The sequence below is a fragment of the Pan troglodytes genome, chromosome 5, assembly GCF_028858775.2.
Source record: "Pan troglodytes isolate AG18354 chromosome 5, NHGRI_mPanTro3-v2.0_pri, whole genome shotgun sequence".
NCBI lineage: Eukaryota > Metazoa > Chordata > Mammalia > Primates > Hominidae > Pan > Pan troglodytes.
The window spans coordinates 81,917,094-81,943,331 of record NC_072403.2 but is presented as its reverse complement, the minus strand read 5'-3'; the positions used below and the strand labels follow the sequence as shown (position 1 = coordinate 81,943,331).

General features: G+C 34.9%; 1 protein-coding gene across 5 annotated transcripts in view; it reads right to left on the bottom strand.

Annotated features, from left to right (window-relative positions):
* The window catches only part of COL19A1 (collagen type XIX alpha 1 chain), a 339,181-nt gene that overhangs the window by 225,567 nt on the left and 87,376 nt on the right, over positions 1 to 26,238 (bottom strand). For all 5 annotated transcript variants that reach the window (XM_001135236.6, XM_063813156.1, XM_016955766.4 and 2 more), the window contains 2 exons: positions 19,597 to 19,641; positions 16,777 to 16,821 (listed from right to left, as the gene is read on the bottom strand). In XM_001135236.6, coding sequence (XP_001135236.3) covers positions 16,777 to 16,821; positions 19,597 to 19,641 — 90 coding nt within the window. The remainder of the gene's footprint in view (positions 1 to 16,776; positions 16,822 to 19,596; positions 19,642 to 26,238) is intronic.

Genomic DNA, 26,238 nt, shown 5'->3' with positions numbered 1-26,238 from the left:
CTACATAGGTTACTTAATTTTCTTGTGAAGTAATGGTTATGGCAATTTTATCTCCATAAGTCTAAATTCTGCATATTTCATTTCTAATCTAGTTTTGCCCTTTTTAAGAATAGTATTTGCTGCTGGCTTTTAGTAAAAATATTTCATCAATTCCTATTTTACTTGAATATCTTATTAGGAATGAATATTGCATATTATCAAAAGCTTCAGCATCTACTGATATAATCATTTAACTTTTATGCTTTAATTGGCTGATTTATTATGTTGATATATATAACTTCTTAACATGAATCCACTTTGACTTCATAGTATTATCCTACTTGATTTTTCTTTTGCTGAATGGTTGAATTCTGTTTGGTAATATTTATTTAAAAATACTTGTATCTATAACAATAAATAAAATATAGTTATATTTTTAAAATTAGATTTAGTATTAACATTATGCTGACTTCTTGGAGGCTGTGGATCTTTCCTTTAGCCTAGAATAGTTAAAATAACACTGGCTACATAAAACCCTGCTGAAAAACCCAATTAGTCCTGGTGCTTTATTCAATGGTAGATTTTGAATCACCTCTCCAATTTCTTCCACAGTAATAAGTGTAGTCATATTTTCCAGTTATTCTTGGTCAATTTTTTATATTTTTTGAGGAAATCATCCATTTTCTCTAGGTGATCAAATTTTTGTTTCTTTCAAATTACACATATAACAATAGTTTCAGAATTCTTTAAGTCCATCTACTATCTGTGGTCATTTTTTTTTTCTTATTTCTAGCTTGTCTTTTTTCTATTTTCTGTTTCCTTAATTGAATAATTTAATTCTTTGTGTATTCATTTTCTTAGTCATTTATTAAATCAGGTGTTTGATTTGTTTGTCCCTTCTACAATTTTTAAAATTTTCTGTTTCATTGATTTTAGTGACCATATTTATTAATTCCCCTCTACTATTTTGTTTCAGGGCTATTTATTATTATTATATAAGATAAAAGCATATTTTCATTATTTTTATATTTTCTTCTTTATAATAACCAGATTTGACACTATGTATTTTCACCTTCATTATAGCTTTTGATATGGTCCATATGTTTTATATAAAGTATTTTTCTTGTGCATTGATTTTTATGAATTTTCCTTTTCATTAACTCTTTGGTTCCGGGGTTATTGAGGACTGTTTTCTTCATGTATTGGTTTCTTTATTATTCTTTATATCAAGGAATGAGTCTTACAAAATGTCTACTTTTCAACTTAAGGTGGGTTTTTTATTTTTTTTGTCCAAAGAATCATAAATTTTTCGAACTGTTCCATGAACGTATAAAAAATTATCTATTGGATAAAATGCAAAACATTATCTCTTTATCTCTGTGTCTGTCTCTCTTTCTCTCTCTTTCTCTCTCTCTCTATATGTATGTATATGTATCTATATGTATACGTGTATCTGGCAACAGCTATACTTCAACCTAACTAGAGATATAGCAAAAGTTTCAGGTGCCAGCTCAAATTATACCTGAAATTTCTTACTCCTCTTCTCAGGAATCAGGAGGGAATGATAGCAAGGCCTGCTGTTGACTCACATACTGATCAGTTCACAGAGGTAACACATATAGAATCTCTGGGGATTCTTGTGACAATTTGAGGAGCAAGATCACAGCAAGAGACTGTGTTTCTGGCTAGTAAATTATTGAAATTTAGATCAGTAAAATGTTTTTTTTTTTTTCAATATGACCATGGCCATTTATTAGCAGGTAAAGCAAGAAACTTACCACTTATTTCTTGATGATCAAATATTAAATCTTGTTTGATTCATGAAAGAAATGGCTACATTTCATGTTCTTTCTTTTCTTTCTTAATTAAGGACAAAATAAAATATTTGGATTAAGTTGCTTCAGGAACTTAACTAGCAAAATAAACCTAGATAGAGGCCACATCTATTATCCTCCACTGGATTGAAATGTTCAGTTTCTATAAATTGCAAGAATAATAAAAATAGAAATTTTCAGAAATTCCTGGGAAATGCCAAGCAAAAAGTTTAATTAAATTGTTACCTAAGCCAGCCTGAATCTTTCTTTTTTTTTTTTTAAGTTTATTATTATTATACTTTAAGTTTTAGGGTACATGTGCACAACATGCAGGTTTGTTACATATGTATACATGTGCCATGTTGGTGTGCTGCACCCATTAACTCGTCATTTAGCATCAGGTATATCTCCTAATGCTATCGCTCCCCTCTCCCCCCTCCCCCCACCCCACAACAGTCCCCGGTGTGTGATGTTCCCCTCCCTGTGTCCATGTGTTCTCATTGTTCAACTCCCACCTATGAGTGAGAACATATGGTGTTTGGCTTTTTGTCCTTGAGATAGTTTGCTGAGAATGATGGTTTCCAGCTTCATCCATGTCCCTACAAAGGACATGAACTCATCATTTTTTATGGCTGCATAGTATTGCATGGTGTATATGTGCCACATTTTCTTAATCCAGTCTATCATTGTTGGACATTTGGGTTGGTTCTAAGTGTTTGCTATTGTGAATAGTGCCGTAATAAACATACGTGTGCATGTGTCTTTATAGCAGCATGATTTATAATCCTTTGAGTATATACCCAGTAATGGGATGGCTGGGTCAAATGGTATTTCTGGTTCTAGATCCCTGAGGAATCACCACACTGACTCAAAGGGACATCAGCCTCTAATCCTTTGTCTGGCGGCTTCAGATGGGTCTTCTAGTAAGAGGATTCCCTCAAGCTTTTGGTCAGGTGGTATTCCCTACCAGGGAAGAGTGAGCTAAACATGACATCACCTGAATGCTCAGAGGCATCCTCTTGATGTTATTTCCTGGCAATTGTCTCCCTTGAGTGTTTTGCCTGAAACTATGACTCAGGAATTTTTTAAAAGTCCTTTTGTTTTTTTCTCTGGTGGTCACTGGTTTTCTTTTTGTCACACAAGACACTCCATGTGGTTCCTTAAACATCTCATACTTTGTTCTTACTCTAAACCTTACAATGAACTGTTTCATTTGCCTCTTCCTTGTTCTGGAGAACTCTTACCTATGCTTCAGGACTCACTAAAGAATCTTAATCAAACTCCCCTCCTTCTCCTAGGGAGCGTTATGTACTCACTCCTCTTCCTTCCCACAGGTCCTATACAAAACACCATCAAGCACTTCATATCTACTCTCTGAAAGGATGTTTTGTCTCTTTCATATCTGCTACCCTAGTGCTGAACACAGTATCTGGTAAAAAATGGGTCCTAAATGATCAAATAAATGGATGATTGAATAAACAAATATATTCCAAAACCCAGCATATGTTTCAAAGGGATACAGTATCATATTGGATTATAGTCGGCATCAAACTACTTTGAAAATAAATTGAAGGCCTTTTAATTCACTAATTCTAGATAACCACTCTTGAGACCAAGATAGACGTTAAGATAGGAGAGGACAGATTAAGGGCAGATAACTAAGAGCTCATGGAAATTAGCCACTGAGATGAATCTCTGAGAATCTTGGAGAAGGAAAGGCCTAGACACACTAATGCTTGCTCATTTAAAAGATATACATGAATGATGAGTAAGTTTCATACTGATTTCTAGCAAAATTCTAGATTTAATTATTAAACAAATTGGTTTTAAACTCTTAGTTAAGAATAAGATGATTATCAATAGGCAATACCATGTCAGAAAACAAAAATCATGTGTTATGAGTTTGGTTTATTTAATTCAGTAAGACATTTAATAAAGTTTCTTAGGATGTGTTTGATAAATGTTGGTTAAATTTTAGTGAGGTAAATTTATACGCTCACTAAATGAGTTAAATAAATACGCTCATTCTACCTTCATTTCTATTAGGCCATCACCCCTAAAAAGAGAACTCCAGTGGTGTGTCACAGTGCTGTGTTCTGGTCATGTCTTATTCAATATTTATATTAGCTACTCAAGGCCTAGAATTCATATCTACAAAATTCAGGGACCTAGAATTCATGTCTACAGAGCTGATAAAAGGTTACCATTGTAATACCTGCCAGAATCAAAAGTTTAACGTTAACAAACAGAAACACCAGGCTTAAATCACCAGAATAAAGGCAGCACGTATACATGTAAATGCTTACATTTTGACTCAAGAAAACAACCGCCTGACAGTATTATAAACTCTATATATTCTCAGATTCACTCTAGCTCTAAACATGTGTGATTCTAGGCCTAATCTAGCATCACTGTCTCCTTTTATAGGTGAAGACATTGAAATAGCCATGGATAACTTGAGCTGTCCAGGAGCCAGGATGAGGACTCAGCTCCACAAAATCCAAGTGCCTTCATTACATTAAACTGCCTATATGAATGACTGCTCAAAGTGCTATAATAATTCTATCCATGTCTGAGCATTACACTAACAGTACACTGATGAGTTATAACATTACAAGATGAAGGTTATGAGGAAGACAAGGGATCCATAAGCAGTGATCCATGAAGCACAGTGAAACACTTGCTCAAAACTGAGATACTTACATGAAAATGTTCAGGAGAATGCATCTTCATGTTTAGGAGACAGTTTAAGAAGCTGTCTTGGCCGGGTGCGGTGGCTCACGCCTGTAATCCCAGCACTTTGGGAGGCCGAGACAGGCGGATCACGAGGTCAGGAGCTCAGCACCATCCTGGCTAGCATGGTGAAACCCTGTCTCCACTAAAAATACAAAAAAATTAGCCGGGTGTGGTGGCAGGCACCTGTAGTCCCAGCTACTCGGGAGGCTGAGGCAGGAAAATGGCGTGAACTCGGGAGGTGGAGCTTGCAGTGAGCCTAGATCACTCCACTGCACTCCAGCCTGGGCAACAGAGCAAGACTCCATCTCAAAAAAAAAAAAAAAAAAAAAAAAGGAAGCTGTCTTAAACTCTCCAAAAGATGGTCAGTCATTCATTTGCAAGAACATATAATCAGAGAAAACACTGGTCTGAAAGATTAGAACTGGGATAAATTAGATTGGTCAAAATAATACGGAACAAATTTTGGCTTAAAATAAAGAACTTAGAATTGTCTGTTATAAACATTAATGATAATGGTGGGCCACCTGTCCAAATCCGGATAAAGGAATAAAGTCAATTTAGATAACTTCCTAACTTTCCACTAACTTAAGGAAGAATCCTTGATTCGCTCTGTGATTACTGGGTGCTATCATGTGCTCCAGCCTTGTAGTTCTTACCAAGACATGAACTGCATGATTCATTTGTACACATAAGTAAACCTTAAGTGGGAGGCAGAATCACTATCAGTGAGTTCCTGGAATACAGCCAGCTGAAGCCATCTGCATTGCCACACTCCTCCCCAGGGCTGGACAAGTGCAGGCAATTAAAATAACATTCCACAAAATGTTTGCCCAAAGCATTATCGCTTTACCATTTTGCCTTGAGTTTTGATTACACAAAATGATTAGCAGCAGAAAATGAGGAACAATAAGGAAAAGTGAAAAAAGACAAAGCAAATTGATTGATTTCTGTCTTGTTTCATTGATCCTTTACTGATATTAGAACAGATCATTGATGGGGAGGTTCTTAAAGGAGATTGTAAGGAAATATCAAGGATATCAAGGAAAATAAAAACCAATGATTTTTTTTAAGATATTAGACTAAGAAGCAATAGACCACCATAAGCCTAGACAATAACTTACAAAACAGCTAGTCACTGTACAACATCCACTTGGAACAGCAGCTGCACTAACACCTCTGTTTTCTGTGCAGTGGAATTCTGCTATTTCGGTCTGGTAGGACACACTTGTTCAGCAATTCCTATAGAGTGAATTGCTTTTACATTGATTGTGAAAGAAGTTCACATGCCAGTAGCTTCTGAATAAAAATAACACACCTGTCATGTAATATTTGGTGACATCGAATTAATTATCTTTTTACCATCTGGAATGTACTTCCAAAAAAGAGATTTTTGTTAATAAAGCATATTTATTAATTGAGATTTACTAAAAACAGTTAGAAATTATGGATATTTGATGATTGTATTAAGCAGAAGCAATTGCTTGATTTTTAAATCTATTCTGGTTTTCTTAATTTAAAAAAACACATATTTTTTTTATACATTAAAAACCCTGTGTGTATAAACCTCATAACAAATGTGAGAGTTGCCTTTACTCAATTTAAACTGAGCTGCATTCAGAAATGCTCAGGGTCAGTCGTGGTGAGGGACTGCCTACGAGATCTATTCCTTGTTTTTGAATACAAAAATATGCGAAAAAATGAAAGAAAGTAACCTGAAGTGGAAATCAGGCTTGATGGGAGGTAAGTCAAACAAATGAAAAAGAAAGCAGTGGGGGTGATGAGATTACTGAGCAGCTGAGGACAAGGAGCCCAGCAGAGAGCAGAGGAAGTGGAGTCTATGGCACAGGCAGATCCTGAGAAAGGAGAAAGGGAAGACCAAAAGCTAAGAGTAGAAACCTGAGGCAGCTCCAGAGCCTGGAGTGAAGAAATAGGATAAATGGAGTAAAGGTCAAAATAAAAGCAAAATGTAGGCACATTGTAAAACCACCCTTTCATACCCAGCACTGACTAAGGAGAAACTACTAAAAGTCAAGTTGCCTTAATCATTACATAAATGAGGATCATGGTTTTTCTATTTATTCTTTCTTATGTGACCCCAAACTTTCATATTTATTTGTACTTAAATTACATAAAATATTGAGTGAATAAATTTCCTTAACAAAACTAACCTAGGTTCACTACAGTCAACAGCCCAAAATTCCACTGTAATTGGAAAGTAAAATTATGATACAGGAGCCAGTAGACAACCTTTAACATTACTACTAAATTCAAAAGACATTGCAATATCTGGTATTAAAAGAACTGTATTTTATTTTATAGAATTATGAGCTAAATAGTGCCTGCCAAAAGGCAATGTGATTCACAAATAATAAAAATAGGAAATATACTAGGTTAAACAATATTTCCTGTGTAAATTTTAGCATACTATTAAATATATTAATGTTTTATATATTGTCTTTTTAAACACAATTCTAAGGGCCATACATGTAAAATTAATTTTTATCCCTCGCTATATCTCACAAATTCAATAGTAGGAGTCTGAAAAAAATAGGGTTAATACTGAATTGAATGCATCAAGATAATAATTATTAAATACTTCCGGAGGCTGAAAAGAAACACTACTTAACTTTCTCTATACTACTTCCCCACAGTAAAGAATGAATTAATTGAATACTTTTATGTGCTAGGCATTCAACTAGGTGTTAGAGATAAAAACGTACACAGACAGACATGGTCTTTGCTTTCTTGAAGCTTCTACTCTATTGGAGAAAGAAAAACAGACAAACAAAATCCTCATGCCAGTATATTTATAATTATAAATTGTGGTAAATGCTATACAGGTGCAGTATAGTGCTAAAGGTACAATGGGAAATTATAACAGAAGGAGCAGATTTTGATTGGAGAGTCAAGGAAGCCTCCAAGAAAATGACTTTTAAGATGTGCTAAGTGGATAGAGGGAAGCTAAATGAAGGGGAAAATATTCAAAGCAGTGGGGACACTGATGGACAACTGTGAGTCAGGAGAGCGCCTGGCACATTCAAGTAACTGAAAGAAGGTCAGTGTGGCTGGAATAGAAACAGAAAAGGGGAATGTGGGAAGAGATGAGTTCTGAGAAGCACATCTACGTCCAACTTTGCAGGACCTTGTCGGATTCAGGATTTTAACCTAATGGGAAACAACTAAAATGTTTTTAAAATGGAAGCCACATGAATAGTTTTGTAAAGATGCATCTAACCATAATTTGGAAAATGAATGAGAAAGAGTGAGAACAGGGAGATTAACTAGGAGGTGACTAATGATTACGGTTTGGTGACACTGGGGTAGATGGAGAGAAATAGACAGATTTAAACTATAATTTGGAAGTAAAATTGACATTGGTCAGAAATTCCAGAATATTGTTAAATAATAGCAGTTACACCTTTGTCTTAGTCTTGATTTTAATGGGAATTCCTTAAAAATGATGGCCTAAGTCTGACATTTCTTAGGAAGTATAAAATGTTTGGAATTCTCTGTATTAGTGAACTAGTCCGTGTTTTTTTTTTTTTTGGGGGGGTCCTAACTTGTTCAAGAATATTTCCTGCCAAGGACCTTATGATTGCTTTGGATTTTGGAATAAAGTCTTCTTCTTAAATGACCGACACCCTCTCCAGCTACTGTCCTATGGCTGTTGTCCTCTTCACAGCTAGTTCTTGTGAGGGTTTTTCTGCATGGCCTCTTTATCAGTCACCTGTAATTTAACTCTTCAGCAAACTCCAACCTGGCTTCTACTCTCTATTCCATCAAAATTATTTTGCTAAAGTCACCAGTGACACAAATAAGAAAACACATTTAACAGATGTTCTTAAATTTCTAACAACAAGGGAATGCTCAAATAAAATATTACATATCTATATAGTGAAATATTATGCAATCATTAAAATAATACTTTAAAAGACTAATGTTCATAAAATATTATAGCCCTTTATAGTTATTCTCCTCTTTTTTCTCTCTCTTTCTCTCTCTCTCTGGACATTTTACTTTTTCTATAACTACTAGCAAGTGATGCAACAACAGAGGGTTAAACATATTTCACATAAATTAGAGTTATTCACGAGCACTGTAAGGAATTAGGAAAATAATACACAATCTGTAATGACTAGCATTAAGCCTCTGGCTTGGCTGTGGGATTACCACCACTCTTTCCCAATTGCCTGCTACCATGGATAATTGAAAGTTGGCATGGTTACTCCCATACCAATTATCATTGGCCACAGATAAATTGCTATGATTTTTAAAATCATAGTTATTATTTTGCTCCATCTGTTCTCTTTATTTTTTAAGTCAGCTGTCAAATCAAACAAGTAAGTCCTTCCTAAAAATTGTAGAAGTTTAGTTTACATGTTACTAGGGTAAAGGAAACAATTGTATAACACGCTGATGTTCAGTAGAACTCTGCAAGGTGAACCAAGACAGAATTCACGGGAAGTAAGGTAACATGTAGACAGTTGCTTTAGAGTGATGAAGGGAAAGTGCTATATTTATAATAACAGTATTTAACATACTTGCATTAGTTTTAAATAATAGGCATAATCACCAAGAAGCTTTAATCATGAAATCCTAAAAAAAAATTTCAACTTTGACTTGTTTTTTCCATTTATTCTTGTATCAGTTTTAGTTTAGATAAAGTTAATAAGTACATTTTGCTATGTAAAAGTACAAAACCATTCCTTGGTTTAATTATTTGATATATTGTGTTTCTTTTTTCCCATTCTAATTAAGATTTTAAAAATAATATTTTCCTATTACATATAAAGTATTTCTACCATTTCAAATTCAAAATATGTTTTGACACAGTCTGCAAGTCCCACTATATAAACCTAACTTTAAGAATTATGTTTTAGGCCATGGGAGAAGGAAAAAAATGAAGTAAAGTTGATAAATCTGTTTAATCTTTCTACTCTACTGTTAATTTAAAATAAAATTTTATATCATTTGTGTTAGATTTATTATAAAATGGCCCCTTTTTTCACCCCTCCATATATTTACACCCTAGGCAATGTGTCCGTGCAGCTTCTCTCATCAAGAGGTGGAATCTATTTTCCTACTCCTTGAATCTAGGCTGGGTTTGAGACTGGCTTTGGCCAATAGAATATGGTGGTGATGGAGGTGGGGGCAAGCTAGTTCTGAGCAAGGAGGCTAAAGAGGCTTTATATGCTTCTGCTTCCTGTTTTTGGATCCCTGCCTTCACCTTGAGGACAAGTCCAGGATAACTGTTGGAAGATGAGAGATCATCTGGAGTGGAGACATGTTGTCTAGCAGAGGCCAAACTAGCCCAGCCACCCTCAGCCAACCTGGCAACTGAGAAGAGGTACACACTCTTGCCCCAGAATCTGCTGGGGATTGGTTCCAGGACCCCTGCTGATAACGAAGCCCATGGATGCTCAAGTCCCTTATAAAAAAGGAAGTAGTATTTGCATATATCCTCCCATATACTTTAAATAATCTCTAGTTTACTTATAATACCTAACACAATGTAAATGCTATGTAAATAGTTGTTAGATTATATTGTTTTTTATTTGTATTATTTGTTATTGTTGTATTGTTATTTTTAATTTTTATTTCTCAATATTTATTTTTGATTCATGGTTGGGTGAATCCACAGACGCATAGTCCCTGGATGCACAACCTGCCGATAACACAGGCGAATTGTATGAATGAATGTAGATAAGATCAACTAAGACAAAAAAAAATCACTGAGCTAAGCCTAGTGTAAATTTCTAAACCATATAATCACAAGCTAAATAAATGAACATTTTAAGTCACTACGTTTTGGGGTGATTTGTCACATATCAGTAGCTAACTACTATAGCCTCCTGTCTTTTATTTACTTATTCACAAGAAAAATTAGGAATTAATATTACACAAATAAAGATATATAATAATTCTGTCAAATAAATTTTTGTCAAAATATTAAGATTTTATATTACTTTTGTATATTGGCTGCTGAGGATATTAACATTTATTGAACATCTTTTATTCACCAGCACTCATTTAATTCCTGCAATCATTCTGTGAAGTAGAAATTAACTTTATTTTATAAAAGAGGAAACTATGATAAAGAAAGCTAGGAACATATCCAAGTTCACACAGCTGCCATTACAGAGCTGGACTGGAACACAGAACACAAAAATATGTGTATCCATTTATTTTACGATATGTCACCATCACTTTCAAAACAAACATCAAGTCTAGGCTCTTTCGGGAGTGGTACTCCAGAAACTAAGAATGTTGGTTCCTTGTTGAGTGATCTAGATGCTGCCCCAGAATGTCCTGAATAATGGTTTACGTATATTATATAAACATCCTTATTTGGGCTTTTTCTCACTCAATACCAAATTTTAAGTGGCCCAAAGTCACAACCACTCATTCAAATTCTCATGTCCTGCATGTAATTATCATAACAATTGAATGAGAAATTGACAAAAGTAAAAAGATTTTTCAGGGTAAAAATCCTGATTTATTTAAAGCCATAACTGTTGTTTCTAGTAGCAAATGATCACTATTGATTTTCTGAGTTACTATAATTTCATGATATTTAATGCTAGAAGTCAATATTTTAGAAAGTTGCTTGCAGGTGACATTATTTATTTGTGGTACTGCTATAAAAATAGTCTGATTATCTAATTTCTGCTGTTATAAGTTAAACATAAAAGTTAAATCTATCTATCTGAAATAAATGAACAAAATGCTACCAAATAAATTATCCAACAAGCTTATGAGCCTAGGACTATATGAGACATATCATAATTGCTGATATATTTTTAATGCTGAAAACAAAAAAGCAACAGAATAACAAGAATGAATTCACTGCTGCTGTTTTTAATATTCATTTGGTGAGAAAACAATATCAATGATTAACCTATGAAATAGATAAGTGAAGACATTTTCTATTAATCATTTTCCATTCCCCCATCACATCTTCAAAAGTAACCACTGAAGGCAAAAGGTGGCATATAAAATTAGTGCTAATAAAATCAATACTAATACAATCAGCACCAAGCCTAAATATATTCTATTTTAGGCTGGCTTACAAAAATTTGAATTATGTCATCTGAAAATTAGCTGATGTTGACTGGTGATAAAAGAAATACAAATGTTTTGATGCATGACTTTATTATAAATAACCCCAGATAGTTTGGGGGTAGCAAAGTATATGTGTACTTTATGCTACGTTATAGTAGACATTTAAATAATTGTATTCATTTGAATATTATATTTTGTACAGAATTTTATAACAATATAGAGTTCAATAAATCAACTAAGAATACGGGTCTGTGGAATGTTTTTCCAGTGGATTCTGTCTGGTAAAAAATATTTGCAACCACTATAAAACCAGAGTAATAAATATTTAAACACAGTTTTCTAATTTAAATACATATCTCATATGGCATTTTAGGACCTAGATTATATTTTGGTAAGAAGAAGACAATAAAAAAATCACAAGTCACTGGAAATTTACAACTAGTTTTCCAACAATGGTTTTAAGAGATGAGTTAAAGCAGGGACCATATGAACTTGTTAGTTTTGTGTTTGCATTTATTGTTATTAGTATAACCCAGAATGGAAGAAAAGATCAGCAATAAAGATTATCAAAGTAGATAATGCCCAGAAGCCTAAACAAGAGAAAGCAAGAACTTGCTCAACCATGGACTCTCACAGCTGCAGAATATGCCACATGTTTGATGCTCTCCACCTCTCCTTCAGTCTTATGATTCACGAAGAAGTGCTCATTTGATTGTTTTTTTCTTTTCATCAAACTTAAGAGGCCCTCAAGAGACCAGAAAACTTTCATTTCCCAAATGGAAAATTTCCACACCAGCAGAAGCATCTTAGATCCAGGTAAGAATCTGCCACCATATATGCCCAAGTTAAACATCACTATTCAGTGAACCAAATCGACTACATTTTAGGTAATAAATCAAGAAAAGTAAGGTATAAGTAGCAGTTGCCACTGGATGTTTCTCGTAATCAAATGATATTTAGCAATAGGTTCTGCAGTTAAGTTTAATTTTGAGAAAATTAGTTCTCAAACTTCAAGTTAGAACTTGAGTGACAACATAAAATAATCATCATTTTAAAAGCAAACTAAATTACATGATTTGAAGCAATTACTTAAAAATATTGAATGGTATAATGAGGCAGATGTTTACATTTCATTGTCTATTTGCTGCTTCTTTTCATAAATGTAACCAAGTAATATTTCTACCTTCACAAGGACATAAAGTAAAAACTTGAGCTCAGGGTTAAGGAGTGAAGAGCACGTGAATGAATCCTTGCTAAATGGCCTTTTTCTTTTTTTTTTTTTATTTTTTTAGTATTTATTGATCATTCTTGGGTGTTTCTCAGAGAGGGGGATTTGGCAGGGTCATAGGACAATAGTGGAGGGAAGGTCAGCAGATAAACATGTGAACAAAGGTCTCTGGTTTTCCTAGGCAGAGGGCCCTGTCGCCTTCCACAGTGTTTGTGTCCCTGGGTACTTGAGATTAGGGAGTGGTGATGACTCTTAATGAGCATGCTGCCTTCAAGCATCTGTTTAACAAAGCACATCTTCCACCGCCCTTAATCCATTTAACCCTTAGTGGACACAGCACATGTTTCAGAGAGCACGGGGTTGGGGGTAAGGTTATAATTAACAGCATCCCAAGGCAGAAGAATTTTTCTTAGTACAGAACAAAATGGAGTCTCCTATGTTTACTTCTTTCTACACAGACACAGCAACAATCTGATCTCTCTTTCTTTTCCCTACATTTCCCCCTTTTCTATTCCACAAAACCGCCATCGTCAGCATGGCCCGTTCTCAATGAGCTGTTGGGTACACCTCCCAGACGGGGTGGCGGCCGGGCAGAGGGGCTCCTCACTTCCCAGACGGGGCGGCCGGGCAGAGGTGCCCCCCACCTCCCGCACGGGGCGGCTGGCCGGGCGGGGGCTGCCCCCCACCTCCCGGACGGCTTCTAATGTAATGTAAGAGCTTAGTTCATGCATTTACATTTGGTTACGTAACAAGAGTTTGATGAAATCATTGCTGGGAAGGCTGACAGATAGTATGGGGATAACTGTTACCTGAGGATTGAACTCTGTATTTTGTTTGTAGTAGCAGCCTGCACTATAATAATAGTACTGAAGGAATCTAAGGAAAATCCCCAGAAGACCACTCCTATATATAGAGAGAAGCCAAAATACAACTCTCAGCTGTGGAGAGGGTCCTTCATCCCTCCTGCCTCATGAGCTATGCTGTTGGAGAGCCCAAGGATCCTTGGGTGATACACACCTAACTTTGCCAGCTAGGGATGGTGAAGTGGGATGGGGTCACTCCTATAGGTCTACATGATAAACCACAGCATGGTAAACCTGCAAATAGCTGTCATCTGAGAGAGTCATGTCAGCACCAACAACCTTTCTGAGAGAACTTACTACCCCTTAAAATAACTTTCACTTCAGGACTAATTTGGCTGAATTGTGTTTGTTCAGGAATGTATGAGGCTCTGCCCTGTTGTTACAAGTTTCTATAGATTCAGAAATATACTTTAAATGAGGTCCTTTATACTTGTTCTAGTGCCACAGGTTTTTCTCAGGACTAAGGAGAGAGTGTTCAACTCTTTGAGGAGCTACTTTGTCAGTCTAGTGAGTTCGGTTGGCCTGAAGGCTAGTTTTTTTTAGCCATAATGGGAAGAAGCAGATTCCGCCACTTGGTTTCCACTGCATTATAGAAATGTCACCTGAAAATATCACATAGTATTTTACCTTTTGCAGTTGATGTAATTTTTATATTTTGACTGTAACTATGTGTTTCTGGAAGATATGACATCTCTGACCAATAACAATGTCCTGAATTGTATTTTGCAACTGGTGACTTGTCACTCAAACAGTCAAATTAAACACAGTAAAGGCCACAGTAGGGTAATTAAAGAAAGTGGGTTTTTAAAAAATGATTACATACTCAGTTTTCCACAAAAAATTAAAGTCCAAGGTAGATTGACTTTGTTCAGAAAATAAATTATGTTGTGAGTAATCCATGCTGTTGTCACACCAATGTGAATGTTTCATAGACTTTTCTTGTTTAATCTAGAAATAAAGTGAACTACAAGACCTCAATTATTTATCTCATGAAAAAATACATGTGGTTCTGGGTCAGAATATGTAGCATGCTAACATTGAAAAAACTCAAAAATTTAATATACAGTAAATAATAAAGCAGAACATCATTTTTACTTGGTTGGTATAATGTAATTACTTTTGCACCAATCAAAGTAACATAACGGTTATTACATGAATCTTATATCTGACTATAAGTCATCTAAATTGGGATTCTCATCAAGGTACGTATTGTCTTTTCTGTTTGATGCTTTATTTTTTTCTAATATATTTAAATCATTCTACAAACATATTTCTACCTTGTGAAATTGACTATTTGAATGCAACAGTTAGTAGATATGTGGAACCAGAAGGAAAATCCTGGAAGCCAAATACAGTGAATGGTTTTCTAATGTCTTATAACCTGTGAGAATCTATTTATTATTGAGCTATACCAGCTATGTATATAAACTATCAAAACAACTACTAAGACTTTAGTGTATTGGTGACTTTAAATTACAGAGAATATATCTGTTCAGGCTTATTCACTACTTATTCCTACAGGTAAAATCCCACTTAATAAATCAGGAATATGTATAAATAAAGCATTTATTTAAAGACATGGCCTTCCAAATGGCTGTTATTCTAAAGCAAAAATGTTCAAGGGATTTCTAAGAAAAGATATTCACCTTAAAAATAGTCATCATTTAATGAAATGATCTCCAAAAGTATGGTTATTATAAGGTCATTCTTTTTTCTTTCTGAGTTCTGTGAGGAAAAGTAATTATCATGTACTTTGTAACATGTGTAATTTGTCTTCTAATTATAATAGATGCTCATTCTCTCTATAAATACTTATTGAAAAAGCAAATAACTGATCACTGGCAAGAAAGCGAAATACAGGCAAGACTGTCCAATTTGAGATTATTCTCCTTTCTAGCTCTCCTGGCCATCCAATTCCATACATACATTTGATGTACACAAGAGTTATTAAACAAAAGAATGGTACTGTTTTTGTTTTATTTAAAAACAAAACGAGATTTTTGAAATGAAAAAGGATTCAAATGATTATCTGAAGGAAAATTTTGGATGACCAAGCATTCTATTCTCTGTACTTTCAATAGAAAGTTGTAAATTTGTAAAACAATGATTGCTTAAGTATTTTCATTATCAAATGACTTTCAGTAGTTGTTTATTATAATAAAACACTCTATTAACATGTAAAATTAAGCACCCAGAATTTAGTTTTGTAAGAAGGTGACTTTAAATGACAGCACTTAGATTAGTGGGCTGGCATCTGCCATTGGTCTCTCATGATCCACTGTCCACCCTTATACACCTGCTCTGAACTTTGGGAGGCTGAGCCTTATAGGTTTCCTCCATTCTCACTGGCTCTCAATTTGGTTTGGCTGGTGGGGGCTAGTAGGAGAGCTGAGGGCTAGAGGATAGTGGGATGGAGGTGTTTATTGCCCTGATTTCCCCTTTATGTGCTTATCTTGGGCTGACTGCTACCCTCAGCTCCTGTCTCCAGCCTTTGCCACACTCTTTTCTCTGCCTCTGGGTCTGGTAATTATGTGGGGTTTAAGGAGTCTGCTGTAACCTGACCTGGGATACTGCACAATCCCTGTGGTTTTCTTATACCTTGTCCGTACTTTTTAAACCATGCCTTTATTAAACTCTTTGAGATTATTCAAGTTTTAGTATGCCAAGTCTTTTCTGTGGGATCCTGACTTTTACAGTTAGTTGTTCTTATTTACTCCTTCAGGAAAAAAATTCCACTGATAAACCAGGTGTACATAAAAACAAACATTTATTTAAATAATTGGATACTTAGTGAGTGAATGATTTCATAATATAAAAATATAATGCTTTATAAATGTTTAAATCATTTCCATGTCAATGAAACAAATTTAACTAGAAATATCTAACTATTAATGCCATCCAAATAAGTTTTGAAAGATTTCTGGCAATCATTAATGTATTTATTCTACCTCAATGGAAGCAAATATTTTAGTTATGTCTATAAAATTATTGAATTCCTTATAGGGAATGCACAAAACAAGTTAAATATTCTATTTCAAAACATTTTCAAGAATAATTTCTTTTTACAGATGTGAATGTAAAAAGAGATATTTACCTTTTCACCAGTTTCTCCTTTGCTGCCTTCAAAACCTTGCTCTCCCTGTAGAAGAGGAATATGATGTGTATAGTAATAAAAATGATACTTATAACACATGCAATTTTTACAATAAAAATTATGTTTCAAACAATGAAAAATCAGTAATTGTAAATAACCATTTCTAACATGTAAGCTCTAAACCAATATTGTTACATAAGATTTAAATATTTCTAAATACTAAAGGAACAATTTTCTAGGGTGTAAGTTACAGCTTCACCACTTTCAAGGCAATTTAATCTTGATAAGCCTGAATTTTCTCAGGTATAAAATAAGTATGATAATACTATCTTCCTCAATGGTTTGTTTTGAGAGTTTGATTCATCCTCATAGTTCCTGGCAAAGACTAAGTTAGCCATTCTTCTTATAATTACTATTTATTTACTAGATTCAGTGGAAACAGCCTTCTTAGAAAGCTGACTTCTATGGCATACCATTCTGATAAGTGTCTTACGATGAATGAGTTCAGGTTTGAACCCTTGGGTTCTGGCTCTACCTTCGACACCAGTGCTATGCTTCTTCTTGTCCACTATGCTGGCTCAGTCACAGAAAGAAGATTGGTGGTTGGAGGGCTGCTGGCTCTCAATCACCATATTTATACTAAAAGGTGTACATCTCCCTTTCTTCATCTACACCCTCTCTGATCTGACAAGCTTATTTCCCCCCTTAACTGATGTTTCATTCATACACTCAACAAAAGTTGATTGAGTGCCTCCTACATGTCAGGCACTCATGACAACATAGCTAGCAAGTGAATGCTGGGAACAGGTCATGTGCATCTCTCCACCCATGGAGGGCCTGGAGCATAAGAAGCATTCAGCAAGCATTTCCTGAGTGCACAGAGACAGGAGATAGAGGGTTTCTGATCTCTAGAATTTTTTCTGTAATGCCTCAACAAGGTGACCCTTGGTACATAAAATTTATACTAATTATATGAAAGGGAATGCCAGCTTTTAACTATATAGAAACATGCATGCATGTATACATACATATTTAGTTTGTGAGTATGTTTTTTATATATATATACCCACATAATTGCATATATGTTTATGATTATATAATTAAATAGTATACATAATTAGATAATATAATTAGATGATTAAATAATATATGTGTGTGTGTTACATGCATGTAATTAAATAATTATTTTTGTTTCATCTACCCTCTAAAAGTTACCAGGAAAGAATATATGTCAGTTGTTAGGTATTGTTTTTCACCACTGAATGCATGGTCTATATTTTTTTCTACCATTTTTCCTAAAATATAGACTTTAACTTGATCTGTTAATTCAAGTTGACATTGAAGCTGCTAAACGCCTCCAGTACATCAGCCACAATGTCAGCATGATGCAGCCACCACAAACAGCTGCTGGAAAGTCCAAAACTATTTCCCAGCAGATAAATCTGCACATCCCTTGGCTTGCAACTCAACTCGCAGACGCAGCACATGCTGTATGAATGGGTTTTGTCTAGAGCTGCTGTGAAGAAATTCAGAAGCTTGCCGTTTCATTGCTGCCAGTTCAATCTTATTATCTTTATTGGGCCAAGTAAATTAATTCTTTAACACAATCTGTAACTATAAGTAAGTGCATATCTTTTTAAAAGATATTTTCAGCTATAGAGAAAAACCTACATGCATAGTAACTTCTGACATGTTGTTGCCAAAACCAGTAAAACATCTCCAGAGCACAGAAATGATATGCTTGGCTTTGGTGGGCATCTAATATTACATCAATAATGCTCTCTCCTGCGGCGGGATTATCTGGATGGTATCATGACAGCTGGCCCCACCTGAAGTGGCTCCCCATCCCTCCAAGAAACTGGAATATAATGGTCTCTGTGTTTTTAGTAATGCTTGTCACAGATAACCATGCTTCTTCCCAGAAGAAGAAAGCAGCCCTGGCCGGGTGTGGTGGCTCACGCCTGTAATCCCAGCACTTTGGGAGGCCGAGGCGGGTGGATCACGAGGTCAGAAGATTGAGACCATCCTGGCTAACATGGTGAAACCCCATCTCTACTAAAAAAATACAAAAAAAATTAGCCGGCTGTGGTGGCGGGCACCTGTAGTCCCAGCTCCTCGGGAGGCTGAGGCAGGAGAATGGCGTGAACGGAGGCAGAGCTTGCAGTGAGCCAAGATCGCGCCACTGCACTCCAGCCTGGGAGACAGAGCGAGACTCCGTCTCAAAAAAAAAAAAAAAAGTGGGGGCACAAAGGAAGTTCACCTTGTTAAAGAGAAAGATACTAGGCACAGGAAGAGGCAGCCTGGCCCATGCAAAACTCCTTGCTTATTAGGAATCCCTTGTTCTGAAAGAAAAATATTTTTGAAGAGGTAGTTGTCTACAGCATCTTTGTAATATATAATATTTTATGTCATTCTAACTATTATGTTTAGCTCTATCTGGGATATACAAAAAAGAAGATAAGCAAGAGGTAACAAAACCAGTCAAAGGAAGTACAGTTTGTTCTATTTTACATTTTAGACTCTGACTAATAAAAGCAGAAACGTTTCCAGAGCAGCTATCACGGACCCCAGAAAGCACTACTACCATTTAGTTCTTTGGAGAAGCATGTTACTAAAGCTCTGTGATAAAGCTTCCTCCTAGAATGGTCCCTTCAAGAGGGGATTGCTTCCACAAGTTCTCTTTGAAAAGACATCCATAGCTTTCTAAAAGTCTTTGAGTGAATTCAGCTTAATCAAATACAATTTCAGAATATTATGTGCAAATTTATTTTTAACACGTTAAAATTCTTAACTCAGATGAAACATTCAAGAACTCTTTACCTTTTGACCAGGGAATCCTGGAGCACCATGTAAACCATTTTCACCCTAAAAGAAGTACACAGAATAATGTTTATGATCCATAAAGATATATGAACATAGACGTTTTTGTGGTCTTTAACAAATAGCTCTAGTGTTGTGGGGAAAGGTAGCCTAATACTGAATATCTATCATGCATAGGGACTTTCCATCTGTTCCTTATTTCTCAAATCCAGGACTGTCACCTCAATTTTTAAAATAGGGAAATGGAGGCTCCGAGAGGTTTGGTAACATGTCAAAGGTCACCTAACTAGTAACTTACCTGATTGGGACTGAGGTCTCCTACAGCCTATGTTTTTCCACATGTTATTTAGTATCTCATTTCATTTTCTCTCTTTGAAACTTCTGGGAATAATATTGAAGTCTGACATCGTGCTTTCTATGGGCCAGGCACTGCTGTTTTGACAACAAAACTATCAGGCAGATAATACTGCCTCAATGAACTTCTTACAGGTCATTGCACAGTAATAGGTGGTAGACTTGGAATTTGAGCCCAAACACTTCAACTCTGCATACCTAGCTGCCTTCCTACACTGTCTTTGGAAAAAGATTTAATTCTGGCTTTAAGTGACTTCTTGCCTAAAATCGGAATTTTTTCTCACTATATATATTATATATATGTGTGTGTGTGTGTGTATTCTTATATATGTACAAGCATGTTTACTTTATTACCCATATCTGGTGATTGCCATTAGATCAATTTTGAATACATACCCAATGCCATTTAATATAAAGCAATTACTTGGAAGACTTTTTGGTTCTTCCTGTTCATCTGGTTTCTGTCTTGGGTAAAAAGACAGATGCCTTTTAGTTTCCATTGCTGGAATTCTGGGGTCATCTCTTTGACAAGTCTGGTTTGTAAACAGCACACAGGCTAGAATGAGATACCCTTGAGAGGATGTGCATATTCTCAATAGAGTTTTAGGAATTTTCCTGCTTATAGGAATTTACTTTGGCTTCTGAGTTTCCAGGTTTAGACAGCTCAAAATACGCTAACAATTTCACGGAACTGCTTTATTTCTATCAAATATTTACAATTAATTTATAAGATAACAGTTTTTAAACATTCCCTAGAAAGCAATTAGCTATCATTTATTTGAATTATTTAAGCAAAATTCAAAATCTATGAAGAAAAAAATCACATCTTTAAACTTTAAAATAGCAATATTCTGTCTAAATCTAAAGAAATTTTTCATTATTTCATTAATTAAAACATTTTAAGGACAGTTTTAGTGGTTCTTACCAGAGATGTCTGCTACATACATGCACACATATTATTTTAAAGATTGAGGTTTTTCTTAGATTAGATTAAATTATCAAAGTATTCTACGGTAAAACAGCTATCATCACAGTATATACTAAACACTAAAGTAACACTTTGCTGCTAAATGTAATTAAATGTTACAGAATCAACAAAATATAATCTACTTATCTATATAATAAATACATTTCTATCATTAAACAAATTGTTATAGTTTTAGACCTCAGGCATCACACAAATCTATTAGAAACTTCCAATATCATTTGATAAAGTGATAGTGAAAACACATTAAGTATTTGGTGCCAGGAAACAGTCTATGGAAATGGAGCTCCTGTTACTCATCACAGAAGTATGTCCACTTGTCCATAAGGAGCAGATTATTTTCATCAGTTGATCCAGTATAATGTTTTATATCATATTACTAGTTACATACGATCATGAGATATGGCATATTATCCATTAAAGTACGCCAATACAGTATACACTGCCAAAAATACTTTTTTGGGAAAAAAGTTTGTGATAGTATCTCCCCTTTTTCTTTGCTCACAGCCCACTCATGCACCAGGTGCTCTGGGTACTGGCACCCAAAGTCCTAGCCTGCCATATGTCAGGTTAGGATTACACCCAGATGCACTGTTAATTGGGTATCAAAACTCTCTAGAGCTGTGATATTGAGAATATGTCTTTAATGGACACAGGTTTTATGATTGTTGTAATTAAAATACTGTGTTTTCCTGTGGCCAGCATTAAATGGTCTCTGCTCTTTCTTGACTGAATGTGTTTTATAAACATAATTCTAGACTCAACGATAACTCAGTGGACATCACTGATTATCTCATAGGAAATGTGTTTATCTAAAACCTACCTTATGTCAACAGAAGAAGTCTTTCTTTATGCTCCCTCTGACACCCAGGTTTATAGTTCTAGGTGCCACAAGCACTTTGAGGGCAAATTTAATTCTATTCATAAAATAAATATCTTCCTAAAATTACTGGAAGGTACACATTAGTTTTCTTTTCTGAACTCCTGCTGCCTCTCCTTCCTCAAAATTTCAGTCCAAGGAAGAAATAAGATGCTTCTTCTTTGGCTTCCAATCAATACTTTAGTTCATTATTGAAAGAAAATCACAATAAATGATTCCCATAGAAACCATAACTTTCAAAACTTATTTCTGAGGGTTTTATTTTTCATTACGGGGTTTTCTATGAAAGGACTTGTATTCCTTTTCAGGTACAAATTCAAACTACAGGAAGATAAGTTAATAAATATGTGTAATATAAAGCAGGCAAAATCTAATGTTGCTGCCGATAGTATCGTTGCCTGGGTTATTACTATAACACATAGCATGTCTTTAACTTCACAGGACAATCAAAAAGTACCCTTTCCAAAATTCAAAATAACCTCTTTGAGAAGTTTTTGGGACAAAGTTAGGTGATGTTTAGGGTCAGCTGGTTGCTTTCTGAAAAACTGATCACTGGATTTAATTTTACGTCCTTGTAATCACTGCATATTTTTCAACAGTAAGCATAGCTAGTCATAAACTATAAATTATTAGTTTTCTTGATTCTTTTGACATTGGAAGCAATGTATTTCTTATTGTGCAGGAAACATATATTGTCTGAAGGACATTTGATAAAAAAAAATCACATTCCCTAGGACTATAGTTTGCAAATCCAGTATAAATGAGACCAAGCAAATAAAGATAAAGCAAGCAGGGAAACAAAAAAATTGCAAATAACCAGCATTTGATCCAGAAAGTAGAAAGTTACATACTATCCTGTGGTGATTTTTTTTAACAGTTAGACATTCAGCCTTTGATTAAAATGTCCGAGATCCTATTATAACATTTCTGTACTGAAAAAATTGACCTATCATTTTACTTAGAGCATATTTTTCTAGGAGTATAACCTTCTATATAAATTTAGTGTCCACTTGAAATATATCATACTTCCCCATTCATTAGTTCATATGTATTAAAAGAAAATTTACTTAAGTTGAATATTGCATGAAATAACTAGAAGAAATATCAGAAGTGGAATGCCAGGATTCTAGGACTAAAACCAATAAAATAGGCAGAAAAAAGTAAATCTGATTTTGATTTTGTGTATTACTAAGGTGACCTCTACATTACTGACTATAGTCCTGCTTTATTCAGCCATAATCTTTAGAAATTGAAATATTTTATGGTTCTTAAACTGTTGGCAGTCCATTAAACGTTTCAGGAAATTTTTAAAAACCTATATTTTTAAATTTTTTTCAGATATCCAATCTGAATCCTTTTATTTCAAGGGGAGAATTTTTTCCTTCTATATTTTGGGACTTCATTCTAAGAAATAAATTACCAAGTTAAAAATATATATATAGCAAAGAATTTAAAATCTCAATCTTTTTGAATTCTTTATATTTGTTGGATCCTTAATGCAGCTAATGCATAGGGATATTTTAATCACATTAATGCTCAGGATAAGGCCAATTTAAAACTTTAATCTTAAATGAATTAGATCCTATTATTATTTATTCTTACGGGTCAATACATGTCTTGATCATGGTAATGTATGTATGGGTGGTTAGTTGTAGCTAACTCAACATCTACTCTCTTAAAATCTATTATCCTGAGTGTATATGTATATGTGTGTATGTATGTATATACAGGTGCATATGCCTAGAAAACAAGCAGGATGGGCATTCTTAAATTTAAGGACAAATATAAATCCATGCATTTATGTATAACAACTCCACCAAAGAATCTGATGAGGCACCAACTCTATTGAAAGCTTCTTAAAGTCCAAATACTTTTGCTGCTTAATTTGCATTGTGGAGAGCAAAGAAAAAAAATTCACTGTGTGGTTACTGAATAAATGCTTTCTGAACCCAAATTAACCTTCCCCATATTTTGCCCATCAGTCTTATTTCTTCTGTCTGCAATTACACAGAAAAAAAAGTTATAGGTCTTATACATGACATCCCTTTGTGCCACTGTCAAGCCTTCTATTCAGTAAACCACTCATTTTTGAAATGATAGTTTGGAGTCTCTTAATACTATGGTCCCTGTTCTCTGGGCACACACTGGTCAGTCATGCCTTTTAAAATGTGGCTCTCAGAACTCAGCACATCATTCCAGAAATGGTCTTACTCACACAGCATACAGAACAGGACCAACTCTCTCTCTCTCTCTCTCTCTCTCTCTCACACACACACACACACACACACACACACACTTTGTTGTGGCTACTATACAGTTTTGTACTTCTATTAATACAACGTGCTTCTTTTTAAAACTAAATTGTTTACATATGCTACATTTGTAGTCAACTACAATCCTTAAGTTTTCCTGTCAAAGGGATGTTATTTTACAATCCTTTTTCAAATTAATTAAATACAAGTTGTACTAAGAGTTATTCAAATAAAAAACAAAAAGAAAACCCAAGTAATTTTGAAATGCCTTGGAGAGGTAAAAGTTTCTTCCTACACATAGAAAAGCTAGAGAATTAAGCCTTAGTCAGTGTTGTAGAACCCACTACAAAATCTGGGCTCCTATGTAACTGTGATGATTTCCTGAAAGTGTCAGGCACAAATGTTTGGGCTTTTCACTTTATTATGAGACTAACTGTAAGAGAGTCTTTAAACAAAACTTAAAACTTCATAAAAATACTACAGAAATACTTATTTAATGTGAATCATCTACTGAAATATCTGAAGTATAGTGATTGACATCTGAATAGAGAATTCTAACAAGTGAAAAATGATTTAAGATATAAAGAGAAGGACAGCGTCATCAGTCAGCTCCTAACTGAGGACAATGATATAGCAGTAACTGAAAACTATTTCCTGCCTGGAGTATTCCTCGTGATGAGTAATTTATAGTTCTATTCCATATCAATTACTTTTACTGGACCTTAAATGCACTGAAGCCATTGGTTACTTATCTTTAGCCCTGAAGTAAATGGTTATGAAGATATGGAGAAGGAACACACCCTAACAATGTTGTAAGAAAGTTAGGAGATTTTCAAATCTAGTTTGGATAAAAAGAAAGCAATATAACTTGAATATTTGTGTTTGAGAGAGAGGGAAGAGCATACTTTCTCCAAGAGAAAATGGAAAGCAAATTCTGGAGATGCACACACTTCTATTATATTTAATTCTAGGAAGCAATACCTGTAAACTTTGTTGTGCAAAGAAGAGATTCCCTTGTTTCCCTAAATTATGCTTCTGTAGAAAGTACGAAGGACTTTCACTGAAGTGTTGCTGGCATTGGGGTGCTTTTCCGATCTTTCCTCAGCGAAGTTTTCTAACAGTCATTCTCTATTTCTCTTCTCTATTTCTGGCTTGGGGCTAAGTCCTCGAATTCTGAACAACTCAACAAACACGTATTCAGAATCAGCCAGGTACCATACGCTGGGTCAGTTGCTGGGATTAGAGATGAGACAGACCCCAAGTCCTTCTACTCCAGGAGCTCGCATTTTAGCAGGGTGTATAGACACACTCTATATTGGTGATATAAATAAAGTGCTATGTGAGCTGAGTGGATAAGCTGTAATTTTGCCTGGTGGCCTGGGAGAATTCATGAAAAAAATGCATGTGTTTTGAGTTTAATAATCTGAAAATGCAGTGATGGAGATAGAAAAGAAAGATACCAATCATCTGTGATCATCTGCTCAAATCTTCTAGTCTTCCCTAACAGGTTCATTCAATACCTTACACCGGCTTTGGCAGTCCCTGATGTGTCTGGCTAAAAGCTCCTTTAGATAGAGCCACTTTAAGGAAACTCTAATATCTAAAATCATAGATGTCTTTATAAAATACCAGTTATATGTTTAAATTCACTGTTCAGTATCTACACCAAGAATAAAATAATTAGCCACTTAACTATGCAGAGAAACACAGAGTGTGTGAGCTTTCTTATGGCAATATTGTAATATTTATGTGCTAGAAGCTGGTAGTACATTAAACCAAATAGGAACATTAGCAGACTAGGTTCTTGAAATGTGACTGTTTAGCAAATGAAAGTCAAGTGCCTGGGTGCCAGATACATGGCATGTGTTGAGCTTGTCATCCATCTGTTGTGTTCCCTGCCAACTGCTCTACTTGGGGTGTGAGTGGAAGGCATTAGAAGGGAATAAGAAACCATTAAGAAATAAAATCAGCTGCAGAGTGAGCAAGTTTCTTTTTCTTTTTCCTGTCCTTCTATTACCTTTGTCCTTCTTATGTTTCTGCTTATTTTAGTGCTATATTGTATCAACATATGTCTATAGATAAGACAATTAAATGACAGTTATTCCATGTAAGAGCAATAGTTTTTCACTGATAATTCAAGTTTTATTCTCCTACCTTTAACAAGTAAAGCC